General features: G+C 43.0%; 1 protein-coding gene across 1 annotated transcript in view; it reads left to right on the top strand.

Moving 5' to 3' along the window:
* RIPK2 (receptor interacting serine/threonine kinase 2) overlaps window positions 1-16,149 on the top strand; it is a 330,649-nt gene extending 314,500 nt beyond the window's left edge. Inside the window, exons 10-11 of the mRNA XM_085605314.1 lie at window positions 4,892-5,023; window positions 15,124-16,149. Of these exons, the coding sequence (XP_085461440.1) occupies window positions 4,892-5,023; window positions 15,124-15,467 (476 nt within the window). The 3' untranslated portion in view covers window positions 15,468-16,149. The remainder of the gene's footprint in view (window positions 1-4,891; window positions 5,024-15,123) is intronic.
* The last annotated feature ends 519 nt before the right edge of the window (window positions 16,150-16,668 follow it).

Genomic DNA, 16,668 nt, shown 5'->3' with positions numbered 1-16,668 from the left:
GGACTGTCGGTTTTGGTCTGGTTTGATCAGAAGGATCTACATATAATTTTAGACCCAAATAGTGTGGAAAAAGTGCTTATAATGGATGAGTGCAGTAAGATGAGTGAAGTGTTGAACAAAAAATGTCCTAGGGTGTTTGGGAAAGACTTAGGGGAACTCAAAGGGTTTGAGCACAAAATAGTAATGAAAAGAGATGCACAACCAAGAGTTCACAAAGTAAGACCTATTCCTATATTAATTAGAGATGAGGTGAAAAGTGAATTACAGAGTTTGTTGAGTAAGGGAGTCATTGAGGAAGTGGAGACATCTGAATGGGTTTTTCTGGTTGTAGTTACCCGTAAGTCCAACGGAAAGATCCGGTTATGCATAGATTTGCGCCATTTAAACAATAATATTGTGATTGAGAAGTTTCCTTTACCAAAAATCAATGAGATGGTATCGTTATTGAGAGGTGCTACATGGTTTTCCACCATTGACCTATCCGCTGCCTATCAGCAGGTAGTATTAGAACCACATTCGAGAAACCTCACTGCTTTTATTACCCCATTTGGATGCTACCAATTCATACGTATGCCTTTTGGGCTTGCATCCGCTGCAGCAGTCTTTCAGAGACTAATGCATAGATTGTTTGGCGATATGGAAGGGGTGCGTTTTTTCCAAGACGACATTTTGATAGCAGGAAAAAATAAAGTATAACACGATGACAAATTGATTCAGGTCTTAGAGACTTTGCAGTCAGTGGGACTAACGGTCGAGTTGACTAAATGTACGTTTGGGCAAAGAAGTGTCTCATATTTGGGGCCCATCATAAGTGAGGAGGGGGTAAGGCCAAAACCGTCGTTGGTCGAGAACATAATCAAGTCACCTGCTCCTATTTCTAAGGAAGAGATAAGGTCGTTTTTGGGCATGGCAGAGTATTGTGCGAAGTTCATAAAGAACTTTGCATCAAAGGTCTACAATATTCGGTCACTTCTAAAGAAGAATGCAAAATTTGATTGGAGTAAGGAGTGTGAAAGAGAATTTATGGAGGTCAAGGTGAACCATCAAGCAGTAAATGCTCTTGCTAGTTTTGATCCGAATTTAGAGTGTTTATTGACTACTGATGCTAGTGACAAGGGACTTGGAGCTGTGCTGTCACAGAGAGGAAAGAATGGAAAAGAGGAAATAATTTTATTTGCTTCTAGAGCATTGTCACCTGCGGAAAGTAAATATCCGATTATAGAGAGAGAGGCATTGGCTTGTGCATGGGCACTTGAACATTTTCGCGCTTTTGTGTGGGGGAAACCTGTGATGATTCGTACGGATCACCGACCTCTGGTTCGTATTTTATCAAGTGAGGGTACAGCGGTTGCTTCTGCTAGATTAGCCAGAATATCGATGAGGATGAAGGAGTTCATCTATAAGATGGTTTATGTTCCAGGCAAGGAAAATGTGGTGGCGGATTGCTTATCAAGATTGCCCACTCCATTAGAGGAATGTGTGGATGATCCGTGGGGGAATTGTAGTGTGGCTTTGGTACATGATTCAGGTGCATCTGCTATTAGCAAGGGTGAATGGCTGGAGGAACAGTCAAAGGATGAGGTGTTAGAGAAAGTTTTGAGGTACGTTTGTAATGGGTGGCCAAGGAAGACAAGTATTACGGGGAGTTTGCAATCTTATTGGGAGGTACGGATGGAACTGGCCCTAGACAGAGATTTATTGTTGGAAGGAGATAGAATAATTCCTCCAAAAACGTTGCGTGGAAGGATATTACAATTGTGCCAAGAGGGACATTTTGGAATTGTCAGAACAAAGTTGATTGTGAAGGGGATGTTTTGGTGGCCTGGAATTGATAAGGAGATTGAGGGATTTGTGAAGGGTTGTCCAGTTTGTTGCTCGGCTGTCAAATCTCTTAAAACCTTAAGACCTACAATGAGTTAAGGATTGATTCCTAGTTTTCCATGGGATACTATTGCGGTGGACATTTTTGGACCGGTAGGTGAAATGAAAGAGTATGGTTTGGTGGCTATAGATTTGTTTACCAAATGGCCAATTGTGGACATTGTGGAGAAAGCAGATACTCAGTCTGTTCTAAGATTTTTAGATAATATCTTTGTAATGGAGGGCTTACCTGTTTGCCTTCTCATGGATAATGGGGTACAGTTTCTTTCAAATATGGCTAAGGAATATTTTAAGAGGTGTGGGGTAAAACACAAAACCACTGCGCTATACAATCCAAGCGGGAATGGCACGGTGGAACGGTTTAATAGGGTGATCAAAGGTGTTATACAAGCATCAATGAACAAAAATCTAGATTGGAGAATACAGGTACAAAAAGCAAGGTGGTCGTACAGGATCGCTTCTCAAGTTCAAACTGGATTGTCTCCTTTTGTCATGATGAGGGGTAGAACACCTAGGAGTAAGTACAATCCTAGTTGGCTAGTACAAAGAAGTGCAACATTGGTCTCCTACCGATGTAAAAGGAAGGTTGGAAGAGGTACATTCAAGAACAAAAGATTATTATGACAGGATCCATGGTGCTAAGGAGGTGAATATAGATGTAGGAGATTGGGTACGTGTCAGGAAACCGTTCAAGGTTGTTAAAGGAGAGATCAAATTTGAGGCACCCAAGCAAGTAGTGGAAGTCTTAAGGAATTCTGTTAGACTAGAAGATGGGAGAGTGTGGAATTTGAAAGACATAGCTGTGGTTAGTTGTCAGAATCAGGATGGAGGAAATCAGGTGAATGATCAAAGGGGAGATTTTGAGTGGGTGGAAGATTATTTTGAAAATAGTCATTTACAGTCGCAGTTAGCTACGGAAGGTGTGCGTGATTGTGGGGTGGTTCAGGATGATGTGATGGGTGAATCTGTGAATAGGGGTACCAAGGATACCTTTTCTGTTACAGAGGGGAAGGGTCTGTGGTGCATCGGTCAGTCACGGTACCTCCTCAGGGGAATGTCAATTCAGATAGTGATTGTATGGGGGGAGGCAAAAGAAAAAGGGTTTTGCCAAGTTGGCTCAAGGAATACATTGTGTAGTACTGTTGTTTTATGTTTCGTGGGTTGTCTTACAAGTGTTTTGTGGTTATGTTTTTTTTAATGTGTGGGGGGGGGTTTGGTTAGTGTTTTGCATTTTGGTTTATTGTTTGTTGTTTTTGTTTATTAACCCCTTTGGCGCTCATGACGGAACGGTTCCGTCATGAGCGTCGGTTGGGCTGTGCTCATGACGGAACCGTTCCGTCATGAGCCCGCCCGCGCAACGAACCTTCAGCGTGGCGCGGGAATCGGCGCCGCGCTGAAGGGGTTAAGGAGGGGGGATGTGTTGTGTCCTACTTTAATGTTTATGGTTGTGGTCAAACAGTTATGTGTTTACCTTTAAGGTAAAAGTGGAGCGTGTTTGGAATGTCACTAGGTGAGTGGCATTCGGATTCTTAGGCAGTAGCGGTTAGACTTGGGATCGTGTGGAGGTGTATCCTGGCGCTCACCTGTTCTTTGCATATTTACTTTTGTGGAATAAAGAATTCATGAACCACAACATAGCGGTCCTTGCTTCACTACAGGACTCATTACTAAGCAACGGGCCCCCGACCTCTTGCTGGAGGCACTGACAAGCAAGAAGCGCCTGCAACCTGAAAAAGAAGCCGGGCGGGCAACCTAGGAGAGGAGGCAGACCCAGGGCTCAAAAGGCAAATGGATGCTTAGTGCCGCCGCCTGAAATGAAAACATAACACCAGCTGAAGCAGGGCGCAAGCAGGAAATAAAAAAAAAATGCGGCCTGCTAAAGCAGGCCGCATACACGTAGAGAAAAAAAACCACTTACCCGACCTCTGCTAGGCAAGGAAGACTACGAATGCCGGAGAGAAAAAAAACAGGTTATTTTGGTGATGCACGTCCCCCTTTATGCATACCGGATAGGTAGCACCATATTGGGGAAAGTGTTTAAACTCTGCCAGGTATAAGGTTTCTGCGGAGCAGACGAGCCGCTCATTGTTAAGGAATGGGACGGGAAGATGGACGAGGAGGTAACGATGCCTTCAGTACCTTTGTTTTAGACAAGTCATAGGCATTACTAAAATGAAAGGATTGGCCAATGGAGAGCATCTACACTTCTTTTTCCACGTCTAAAAATGTCACAGTCAACCTTGGGAATGCAACTGTACCTCCCCCTACTGACAGGCGCTTTCTCCTCACTACTAGAACTTGATTTTCCATTTCCTAGTAGTTTGCCCTACAGCCAGTCTCTTCTCCAGCAGTTGTTTGCTTTCCCTTGGATCATCCCTGCATTGGTGTGGCTGATTTGTCTGTTGTGTCCTGAGTGTTTGTTCAGTGAGCTGCTGCGTATGTGTTGTCAGCTGTCTTTGTAATCTTTTTTTCAGACTAGACGGACTTAGCTAACCTTATATTTGGCCTTTCTTATTGGTAGTTTGTCAACAGAGTTCGATGTGTTGCCGCACGCAGGGCAACCGCCGCTCTACACACAGATCGTTCTGTAAAACGGAACTCTTCCGATTCGATTCTGTACAACAAACTGAGTTGTCATGTACTCGAATAACCTGAACGCAACTAAGCCGTTTTGTTTCACCGTTTCCAGCATGTAACCCCTAATGTACATATTTTATGACAAAATGTAAACTTTTTTGCGGTCTTGCAAGTTGCTGAAAGCAGTATTTTTAGTGACTATATTATTTGTCATATTCTTGTGGTAATTCATTCTTGTAGACCCAGCGGTGACGTTTGTCATTTTCAACTAGTGATATGCTGATCAGTAAGTAGTTTTGTAACCAACGTGGTAGCTGCTCATTTTAATGTGTTCATGTTATGCAACTTGTTAACGTTGTAAATAACATCATTAGGGATTGGAATGCTGGTTATTGACGTTAGTTAATCTTGTTAACCTCTTTCCCCCACAAAGGTCCCTTTGAGCCCTTTTATGCGACATCAAATGCAGCCAGTCTATCCTGCGCCTGGAAGCCAGCTTCTCTGAGTGATAACGAAAGCGTGTTCCTTACATCGTATGTGAAACCAGATTGGCGACCACCATCAGGTAAGTTAGACTCTAAAGACACCACTTGACTGATTCTAGGTAACAGGGCGTTACTGTTGGAAGAAGAAGAAATAAAATGCAAAACCGTTGATGGCAGGTCTGGAGAGCGACAGCCTCACAGGGAAGTCTGAACACTGGAAGGGCAGGGTTGCCCTTTCACCCAGTGATTCATTCCCTTGATGGGTTTTGTAAGCACAGAAGAGCCACTGGTCCTGCTTGCCACTTTCACCTGCCCCTCGAAATGAATTGCATCTGGCACAGGGGTTCCAAGAAAGCGAGAGAAAGTGGAGGAACGGTGGTCAGAGTAGAGATAGCGGAGAAGGAGCGAGAGAGAATGAAAGGAATGGAAAGAGAGAGAGCGGGGAGAGGAAAAGGAGCAAGGTTGTTGGAGTATTTTTGCTAGGGCTGCTTTTGGTTCCCCGCTCCATCTATGAGCACGGAACTAACTACACATCCTAATTTCATGTGTCAAAAGTAAAAGTATTAAAGGGCAAGCTTGCATATTTATTTATATTTCTGATGTTGTACAAGCCATGTGTCAAGTCAAGTCAAATTCCACTTTATTCGATTAATTAAAATCATAAAAGCATACTACAGCAAATATCAAAAGTTCATCTATAAAACAATTGATAGAATTAATACAATATTAAACAGTTATAGGTTAAAAAGCAGATTAAAAGGGCGATAAGTACATAAAATAGATTAAAAAGCACTTGACTGGGCGATATTGCTAAGTCCAAATTCCTATTGTTCTTCCAAACTAAGCCTTGTTCTCTTGCATCGCACAGATGCGGCTAAAAAACTAGCAGTGCAATACATAATAAGAGGAGAGAGCAACATTTGTAAAAAAAGCAGTGCAGGCTTGTACTGGATAAAACCCAAGTCCTTCAGAATAGATTTTAGGTATTTTGAACGCGGTTCATGATAGAAGGAACAAAAAAACAAAAAGTGGGCATTATCCTGAATGGAGAAACCATCACATTTGCATGGGGCCGATTCCTCCAGCTTGCACCAGTTTTTCACATCCCACAGCACTGTATAAATTTGGTTGAACCGAAATTTCGACAGAAGCCATCTATGGAAAGGATTAGTTACCATGGTTAAATAGGGGGCCAGCTCACAAGACGGGGATATCAGAACGTGAGCCCTCACAGAGGTTTTGCATAAATCGCTTGCTTCACGCTCAGCCGTGCGAATTCTCAGAAAATTAATTTTCACCCACTCTAAGTCAGCTCTACACAGGGCTTCAGGGCAACTAAAAATTTCAGGGCGACCCAAAAGAGCTGTCATAGTTTCGATATATGACAGCCACTGAATATCCCTACTGTGGTCAAGTTGGAGGCAATCTTTGATGATCCGGTGATTTAGGCTAAGGTTTGGGTTTAGCCAAAGCTTTATCCACATCAAAAGTGGAGCTAGATTTAAAATGTCTAAGATGTAACCCATTCCCAGCTCTAAATGTACTGAGAAGGTAGCAGTAGACTGGGGTAACCCCAGCAATGTGCGAAAAAATTTATTTTCCTCTGTCTGGATATCAATGACGTTAACGTAACCCCAGATCGCTGCACCATATCTAGCAATAGCAATTGTCTTGGCTTTATAGATGGCCATAATGGCCTCCATAGGTTTCCCCCCCAATCTTTTCGCAAAACCCAAAATGGCACCGTACGAACTTCTTACCGCATTAATTTTGGATGTTACCTGCGGTGTCCAAGATCCCCTCTGATCAAAGATCACACCCAGATAGGTGAAGACCTTAACACTAGTGATCACCTCTCCGTCACAGAAAAAAGATTTGTCTTTACGCATGCCACGACCGACAGACATGGTATGCGATTTACTTTTATTAATCACCAGATCGAGACTACTCATAAAATTACAAAAGGCATCTAATAACTTTTGTAGGGCAACTGGGGTCCTAGCTATGAGTACCGCGTCATCGGCGTAGAGGAGCACCGGGATTGGTGCACCCCCCATGCACGGGAAATCTTTTGTGGCAGACGTTAGGTAACCCTCCAAAGAGTTTACATAGAGCGTAAACAACATTGGAGCCAGGATACACCCCTGGCGGACCCCTCTGGTGGATCTAAAGCACTCGGTGCACTTTCCATCGGTGGTCATTCTTATGCGGGCCCTCAGATCTTTGTGAAGCTCCGCTAGAAAGTGCACCAGGGAGCTATCTAGGCCCATCTCCAGCAACATTGCCCACAGTTTTGATCTATTAACAAGATCAAAAGCTGTGGACAGATCCATAAAACCCATAAATAAGCTGCCCCCCTTTGCTTTAGTATATTTGGACAATATAAGGTGGAGGTTGAGGCATTGGTCCTCAGTACTCCTCCCTGACCTAAAGCCAAATTGAGCCTCAGATAAGATGTTATTTCCCCTGGCCCACGCGGAGATCCTCGCCAGGACAACCTTGCCTAAAATTTTGACCGAGGAGTCCAGGAGCGATATGGGTCGATAACATTTTGGATCTCCTCTCTGCCCTTTTTTAAAAATAGGGATGATTGTTGCGAGGGACCAGGACTCAGGGAAACCCACTATTGCGGCAGCGTACAAGCCATGTGACTCTAAGGTGCTTCCGATCATTCGTGGTTGAAATTAGAATTATACTTGTACAGGCCCATAAACGGATGTATGATGCGACATCGCAAACTTTTACATCGCATCCCTTTACATCGGCGTCTTCACATCGCATGCAAATGTACAACGCAATCTTTCACCACGCAATCCATTACTTAACTTACGCATTCAAACACATGCAAAACACATTTACAACGCACACAAACACCCGCATGATTTAACATCGCGATTTTTTCCCAAATAACCCCCTACATAACACACACTTGCCTAAAGCCTAAAATAGTACCCTACACTTCCCTAAACCCTAAGCCCTAACCCCTAATACACTACGCTAAACACACTGCCCTAAACACTACACTGTCAGCACACTCCCCAGCCACTGCCCTAAACACTACACTGTCCGCACAATCTCCAGACACTGCCCTAAACCCTTATATCCAGACACTGCCCTAAACCCTAATGTCCAGACACTGCCCTAAACCCTAATGTCCAGACACTGCCCTAAACCCTAATCTCCACACACTGCTCTAAACCCGAATCTCCACACACTGCCCTAAACACTAAACTTTAAGCCCCCTTACCTTTTTCTCCTCGCGTCGTCCCGGTGCTCCTCCGCCTCTTCCCCGGTGTTTGTCCGTGCCGCCCGCCTCGCGTCCATTACACCACATACGATCTAAAAGCGTATGCGTGGTAAATGCACATGCGATGTAATGGCGTGCGGCGTAATGGTCTGCGTCCTAACGTCGCTTGTGTTGTAACGCTTGCGACGTAAACGCATGCGACCTAACGCATGCGTTGTAATGGATGTAACCCCCATAAACAGCAGTCATAAACAAGTATAGAATCATTCCTTCTGACATGTGCTTGAAGCGCTCTCTCTGCAACAGGTAGTTTTGGGAGATAGATTTGGAGTTGTGTTCGCTTGAAGTGCTCATGTGGTCATCGAAGTGATCAAAGTTATCCCATGCCAGTTGTGAATAATGCATCTAGTAGAGACCTTACCTTTTATTGTGATACATGCAGATTTTGGGTTCTTATTATAAGGAGAGGACAACCAGTCTGCAAAGAAACCAAACTCTACTGGATGCACTCACAGCTGACAAACCAAAACGCAAGATCGCTGCAAAATTCTCTCCATGTATTACTGCAGATTATTTTTGGATAGTTCGAGTAGTACTGTTTTGTTGAAGCAGTGTCCTTTGATGGGTTTGAAGCAGACGTAATCGTTTTGTGTACTTCGAGCCTTCTTTCTACACAGTGTCACTTTATGGGAGAAGAAGTACAATGTATTGGTCAGTCTTCGTTTGACCTGGAGCATGTAGATGGCTGATAATAATAAGCTGCATTGCATTTATTAAATAAAAGGTAAATAGTGTCTGACAAGTTAGTACTTGGGGCCTAGGGTGATAGGCTGATGGTACACCTGTATGTTGGATGTTAAGTATCCATAAGTAGAATCCTGTTTGTGTCTGCGTTCAGCCAGTTAGTTCTCATAAGGTGTGCATTGCAAAGAAACAGGCTGTTACATTTTTAAGGCTGTTGGCATTTTGCAATAACTGGCAAAACACACACATCCCCATTGCCCCTACACATACACCTTAATGACAACAAAAGAGCATCTACATAGCAGCCTGTCCAGTCTAATACAGATAGTCTCCAGAGCTCTCTTATTAATTAAACTCCATGAGAAAAAACTAACACCGCACACACACACACATATATATATATATATATATATATATATCACCGCACACACACACACATATATATATATATATATATATATATATATATATATATATTTATATATATATGTACAAATATGTGTGCATGCAACACATTTCTCTACTCTAATTCCCAAGATACCACAAGGAAACAACATCTAACTTCCGCAGTCCTTGGGTGCATCTTCTCTCGCTGTTAACTCAGACCTGCTGAGGTGAAAGATAATTTAATTTATTTACTATATTAAAAAAGGTTTGTTTTTTGATTAGTCTAATTTTACAGGCGAACTTTAATAGGCATCTATGGCTTTTTTTTCACTGCAAAGGGTCGTGTAGATGAATCGGTTAGGACTGCAAAATAAATAGCTTTCATATATAATAAAATGATTAAAAGCATAAACAACAGACACATCATGTAGCCAACCTCCAACTATAAGGTCTGGGCATGCTATAATAAATAACACAGATAGTCAGAGGCGCCTTGTAGGAGTCCTTTTATGTTAGTAATTAAGCTCAACCTAAATGCTAAGGCTCTGAGGTTGATCAGCTTGGCTATTCTAGAATCTTAACAGCTAATCTTAATCCTTCTTGCAGCCAAACGTAAACAGTAAAACGTCTGAATTTATAAGGCCAACCAGGAAAGATTGAGTTATTGAAACCTTGGCAGAGCTACCCCTGTAAATATTGTATTTTAAGTTCAGGTTGTGAACCTAATCACAGGTTTTGGTGGTAGACCAAGGAAAGTAGCCTAGGTCGAGGGAGTTTTCTGTCATCTTCTGATTAATCACCACATCTCAGTTTCTCCCATTTAAATTTACCATTCCTTTTCTATCCATCCTTGTGTCATATGTAGTCTGTGCCAATACCTTACACTGTACTGCATTACCTGAGGCCAAATGAAGGCGATGGGTGTAATGAACGTACATTTGATAGTAATACTGTTGACCGCATTCCATAAACCAATGCCACTAGTAGCATTATATGAGTCTAGCGACCCAATCCCTGTTGGAGTCCACTTACCTGAATACCAGTAGTCTGCTAAACACGTACTAGATCCACCTGCATATTGTGACAGGAAACAGTTTGCTAAAATCATTGAAGGGTTTCTCTCCACTTGTGGCTCAGGCCACACATGCATGTCAATTCTACTGGACTTCTTAGTCCCTTATTACCAGTTTTCCAGACTTTGTTGCAAGGATACATGGGGACGGGTGAAATCTGTTCTATCCGCCTACCAAAATCTGCTGCCATTTACACAGTGACTTACTTTTTCCATATATTACCAAGTGCTGTGCTTCCATCTTCCCTTACATTGCCAAGAGCTGCTGGTATGCAAGGTCCACATAGAGATTCAGCAACTTTTTTGTCTCATCTTGTTGGTCTGTTATTTCCCTTAGATCTAGGGTTGTTCCACCCAGGGTTCCCCTCCCCTCTGGGTTGTGTTGACTATAGTCTGTCTTCCATGCACCTTTTGGTCGTTGATCGTTGTTGAGCACTTCTTTCTCCCTCCTTTCAGGCTAGCCCTTTCAGATCACTTTTTGTGGAGGTGGTAGTCCTTTTGTCAGTTTGTCCCTTTTGTTTTCTTTAGAGTTGTATGTCCATGTGTGTGATTTCTTGCTTATCTGTGTCTCCTTCAAGTCTCCTTTGAGATGATGTGCTTGTGATATTTGAATCATGCTTCCTACATCCTCACAGTGCAAGGAATGGGGCAAGGAATGAACTGATTACTTAGCATTAATCTATATTACCCAAAAATCTTAGTCCTCCTTGTCCTAGTCCTACTTCCCTTTTTACAACTTTTCTCTTCTTTCTGCAGATACGCTTGGATATTAATGGAAGTGCCCCTTTCTGGAGGTGCCATTGTATGCTAGGACATAGACGGAGGAAAGACCATATCTTCATAACAGAGATTGAAAGTTTTTTTTAGATGTTAAAATTAAAAAGGGTGCCTTTATCAAGGCATAATGCCTCAATTTATTAGGACTGCAAAGCAGAGGACAAAGGGGCACGTGCATCAAGCTTTTTAATGGTAACAAACTGGACGATTCTGAAAATTGGTCAATTTCTGACCAGTAAAAAGCCATTTCCGATGCATCAACCCAAAATGCATGCTCAAAATAGGTAATCGCAATTTTTGTGATTACCTATTTTGTGAATGCAGTCACGGAATTGCAATTTGTGATTCCCTAAATGCATTGCAAGAAGCATTTTCAAAATGTGACTGTGTATTAAGGAATGGCAAATTACCATCAATTTCAAGTTATTGGTAAATTACCAACCCTATATTAAATGCACAAAATTAAATTTTTCTAAGTGCCATGTGGTGCACGTGTGTGTGTGTGCACCACATGTGCACACTAACCTGTTTTGGGGGTCCATCAGGGGGGCCTTAGGCCCTCTAGCACCCTTGCAATTGCATTCACAATTTGAGATGACCTATTTGGTAATCTCAAATTGCGAATGCTTACCTATTCATTTCTATGGGCCTCTAGGCTCATAGGAATGAATGGGAAAGCATTCCCTAATAGCGAATCGCAGGAGGTGTGATGGGAGATCTGAGCAGCACACAACTGGAGAACATGTGCATAGCATAGCACTCATGGGGTTAATATGGAAAATGCACAACCAGTCATTGAATAACTCCTCACTGGATTTGTCCTCTTCAATACTTGATGGTAACTCATACTGTTTTTTAAATTGATTTGTTTGACTTCAGTATAGCACTTACCAAACCTAGATTTTAACCCATTGCATGACCTTGACGGAACCACTCCGTCATGAGCCACGGGCGCCGTGTGCTCATGACGGAGTGGTTCCATCATGCTGCGGCCGTTGGCGGACGCTAAGCCCACGCAGAGCTAATTCCCCGCCTGTGCGGGCAATTAGCGCAAGTGGGTGGAGTCATGACGGAACCACACCGTCATGAGCACAGCTCGCCCGTGACTCATGACGGCGTGGTTCCGTCATGAGCATAGCGGCGCCCCAAACCCCCCCAGCGCTGCGGCGGAATTCGCGCCGCAGCGAAGGGGTTAAATATTCTACTCTGCTGTTTTTATCCAAAAGCAACCAGAGTCTTACTAAACGGCCACTCCCCCTATTTTGTTTCATTGTAAAAAGCACTAGGTTTCAAATGCTAGGAGATCGTGTCCTTTGTGTCATACTGTGGGCATCTCACAAAAGACGGAATCACTAAAATTGATTTGCTTAGATGCATATATTGCATTCATTTATTCAAAACTCTTCCCCTCCAAATTATTCCTGTCCCACTTCAACACAGTTTTCAACCACTGACCTCATTCGGGTTCACATATCCTTTCACTCTGTCAGCTTGCAACGTGTGTCCTGTTGTCTTGCTTCCTCTCCTCCATACACCACTTTGACTAGTCAGCCCCCACCCCCAGCTCAGTGCTGCAATTGGGCTGGAGATGCCATTGATTTAAACAGCCTTCCAGCCTCATTGATTTGATTGAGTGATGCAAATGATGCCTGCAGCACTGTTGCTTCATTCTTTTAGGTTGAGAGAGTGAAAATGTGTATGTTCGAGGCATATGAGCTACAGAATTCATACTACTGCATAGATTGCCATCTGGTGTTGGGCTTGGATGCCTGCACCTTGTTGTTGTTTTAGAAGAAGTATTTTTTAGTCACGAGATAGGTGACTCCTCCATTGGGTGATAGTGCGCATGGGCATCGACTCCATCCTCAGATTGTTTTTTTTCCGCCATCGGGTTCGGATGTAACTTGCTGCGCTCCGGTTCGACGTAGTTCGATCCCCTCCGACGCGCAAAAACTCTCACCGCTCAACGGTATTGTTTCGATCGCGAATCTCTCTCAACATGTATCCAGTTTCGAAGACATTTTCAAGTCCGGTCGTCGACGTGGGCTGTTGGCCCGATCGGCGCCATCAACCAGCATATGGAAAGGACTCCATTAAAAAAATGCAAGTGTGGGCTAAATTCCCACACACAGATCTCCACGAGGTCTGCAACCTTTGTCTCTTGCCAGAACACGAGAGTCGACACTGCCAGGCCTGTGACTCTTTCAGGTCCCCGAAGACTATACGTGATCGCCGGGCTCGACAACACGAAATGTCCAGGTCAACCGTTCCATCGCCAGAGAACATCTTTGAAGCAAGCTCCAATGATCCAGACACAAGAGACGAACAACCCAAAATCTCCGAAGCCGAGGAATCGGGTTCAGAAGACCGGATGATTACTCTAGGTCATCGGAGCGTGAGTACTGTAGTCGACACCCCTGCCCCGAAAAAACAAAAGGCTCCGGTAACACCTTCATCTTCGGGTCTGGGTCGGCACAGAGACAAAACTTCAGAAGCCCCGCCTCTGAAGCATCCAAAACCTGCAGGCAGCTCGGGATCGAGCCAGCCACAACATGGTGCAGAGAAACCATTGTCGGCACTGAAGCATAAACCCAAGGTCCCGTCGGCACCAGAATCTTCAGCACCAAAACCCAAGGTAGTGGACTCTCCGGCACCGAAACAAACTCAATCGAAGCCTTCGGATCCGAAAAAACAAACTAAACCTTTTGGGTCGAAAACTGCCACCTAGGCAAAATTAGACAAAACACCTCCTACAGCTAAAGAAGACAGGCCAAAACACCACTCGGAGCTGAATTCTGCAGCCTTGAACAGAAAATGCTACTTACTAGTATGCATCTGTTCTTGGTATGTAGAGCTGCAGAGATTCATACGCCCACCCGCCTCCCCAGAACCTGTATCTGTTCCAGTATTATCTTAATTAGATACATTCACATGGACATCTCTTCTGTTTCTTACTAACTCCATGATTTCCCTTCATGGCGAAAAACAATCTAAGGATGGAATTGATGCCCATGCGCACTATCACCCAAGTGACTACAAAAGACTTCTTCCAAGACAACAACAAGGTGTAAGCATCCGAGCTCAACACCAGATGGCGGTGGAGTGTGAGTGCAGGATAAGTGATAGGCTAAAGTGAGAGTGAGGAGAGCAGTGATCCTCTGAGAGAGCAGTGGAAGGGGTTTGTTGGTGTAAGTACAAGAAGAGTTTGCCTTTGTAAGCAAAGGGGAAGTAAGTGTGTGTGTGTGTGTGTGTCTGTGTGTGTGTTAGTGTGTGTGTGTGTGTGTGTGTGTGGTTTTTTTTTGTGTGTGTTTGGGTGTGTGTGTGTTTTTTTGTGTGTGTTTGGGTGTGTGTGTGGTTTTTTTTGTGTGTGTTTGGGTGTGTGTGTGTGTGTGTGTTTTTTTGTGTGTGTTTGGGTGTGTGTGTGTGTGTGTGTGTTTTTTTTTGTGTGTGTTTGGGTGTTTGGTTGGTTGTGTGTGTGTGTGTCTGTGTGTGTGTCAGAGTGCCAGACCTATAGGCTTTTTGACTGTTTTGTTTTTGGTGCTGTTGGCGGCCTCCCATTTTCTTGAGGAACATTCATGCCTTGCCAACAACCTTGGTAAAGAGGCTGAATCACTCCTTTTATATGTGGAGGCCAACACCAGCCTTGATTAGCTGAGCAGAGGTACTAACGGTGGTAGCACGAGGCAGCTCTTATTCCTTTTCTGCTAAGTTCAAGAAGCAATGATAGACCCATGTTTTTTGTTTTAGTCTGAAATTTCTCGTCCTTTTGTTTCTCTGTACTTCGCCTGTTGATACTGAATATGTCACCGGAAATGATTTAATTTGTTGTATATGCTATACAGGAAATTTTAAAGCTTGATGTTGCTATTCCAACATTTTTTTAAAATGCTTTTTTAATTAGCGCTATACTATACATTTTCCAGTTATTGTCTCACTGTTATTTATTTTTTTAGATTTTTTGACTGAGACTGTACACTACGGCGCAGCTTATCAGTGGTTGGAAATGAAAAGAGAGGATATAGTGTCTCAAATGACCGAGGCCTGTCTAAACCAGTGCTTGGATGCACTTCTATCAAAGTCACTTTTAATGAAGGAGGACTATGAACTTATCACCGCCAAACCAACAAGGACTGCCAAAGTCAGACAGCTGATTGATACTTGCAAAGGAGAGGACTTTGCCAGAATTGTGGTTCATAGACTGAAAGAGAACAAACAAAGGGGCCTTGAGCCATTTCCAGATATTTCACTGGAAAATCCGTCTGCACCTTATCACTGCACCTCTTTGAGTAGTCTATGATTTTTGTATTAATTGATGTAATCCTAAGTATTGTTTTAGTGTGTCTACACTTACACTTTGTGTACAAAAAGACTGGCATCAACAGAGCTTGCAGTTATTATCTTTTGTCATGTGAAACTAGCATATTATATACAGTGTATTCAAACTGTTTGCCTTATGCAATGGGGTAAGTCTAACTTTGAGCAGCAGAGACTATTTTTCATTTTATACAGCCGTATTTCATTATTTGTTTTCGTTTCTTCTACAGCCTTGAAGTGTATTGTTCAAAACTACAAATGTGTGCACAGACCGTCTTCACTTGTAGAATGTGCATGTTTCAAAGTAGGACATATAGGGCTAGATGTATTTTGCTAGCTGACCTTAATTTTATTTTTTTTAAAGACAAAGGAATTTAAAAGAAAGCTGTGTGAGGAAGAGGTTAGACGGGGAAAAGGAAGGTGGGTACTGATGATGAGGGATATAAATGGAGTAGGAAAGATGGATGAGGGGGGAGGGAGGAAGATGAAATTTGTATGTATTTTAGCTGGTAGAAACTTTCATTTATTGCGTCTTCTGCTGATGAAAGTCAAGTATGGAGCGAAAAGTATATGAACAGATTTAGTTTTACAACCTGTACACTGTCAATATATGTTGCGTACATTTCCCTACAATGACAATGAATATTTATGTTTTGGAACACGAATGCTTGTTGCATTTTTATTTCATTTTAGTGCTTCTTTCATTACTACTTTGCCCTGAGTGGATGGTTTTGACTGAAGCCAGGATTTGCACTCAAAATCCCTTCCCCTAAAGCCCACTGGGCTCATCCATACAACATTTTACTAGGATGGAGGGATTTGACTTTGGCCAGGCTTTGCTTTCAACACCCCTTCCGCTCTAGCCCATTGAGCTCATCCATCATTTTTCTTGAAAGACTCTGGACACAGGTCCAGTCCTTACCTGATTCCCTATGATCAATCATTATGTGCTTAATGTAGGTCATTGATGATGTCAACAGTGATGGTGTATATGGTGTGATCTGATTTCATTTGTGACGTGTGCGAGGTCCTGAGCGGTGTTTTGTTGCACAACTCACCAAAACTATTCAATTTTATTGCTTTTCAGATTAGGCCGGACAGCTCAGCTCTCATCAGACCTTATTTGATCAACAGAAAGAAGAGCATTAAGAATCATTACTTCACCCACTTGGTGATTACCCTAA

The sequence above is a fragment of the Triturus cristatus genome, chromosome 5_1 (assembly GCF_964204655.1).
Source record: "Triturus cristatus chromosome 5_1, aTriCri1.1, whole genome shotgun sequence".
Classification (NCBI taxonomy): domain Eukaryota; kingdom Metazoa; phylum Chordata; class Amphibia; order Caudata; family Salamandridae; genus Triturus; species Triturus cristatus.
This window is presented reverse-complemented; position numbering and strand designations above follow the sequence as displayed.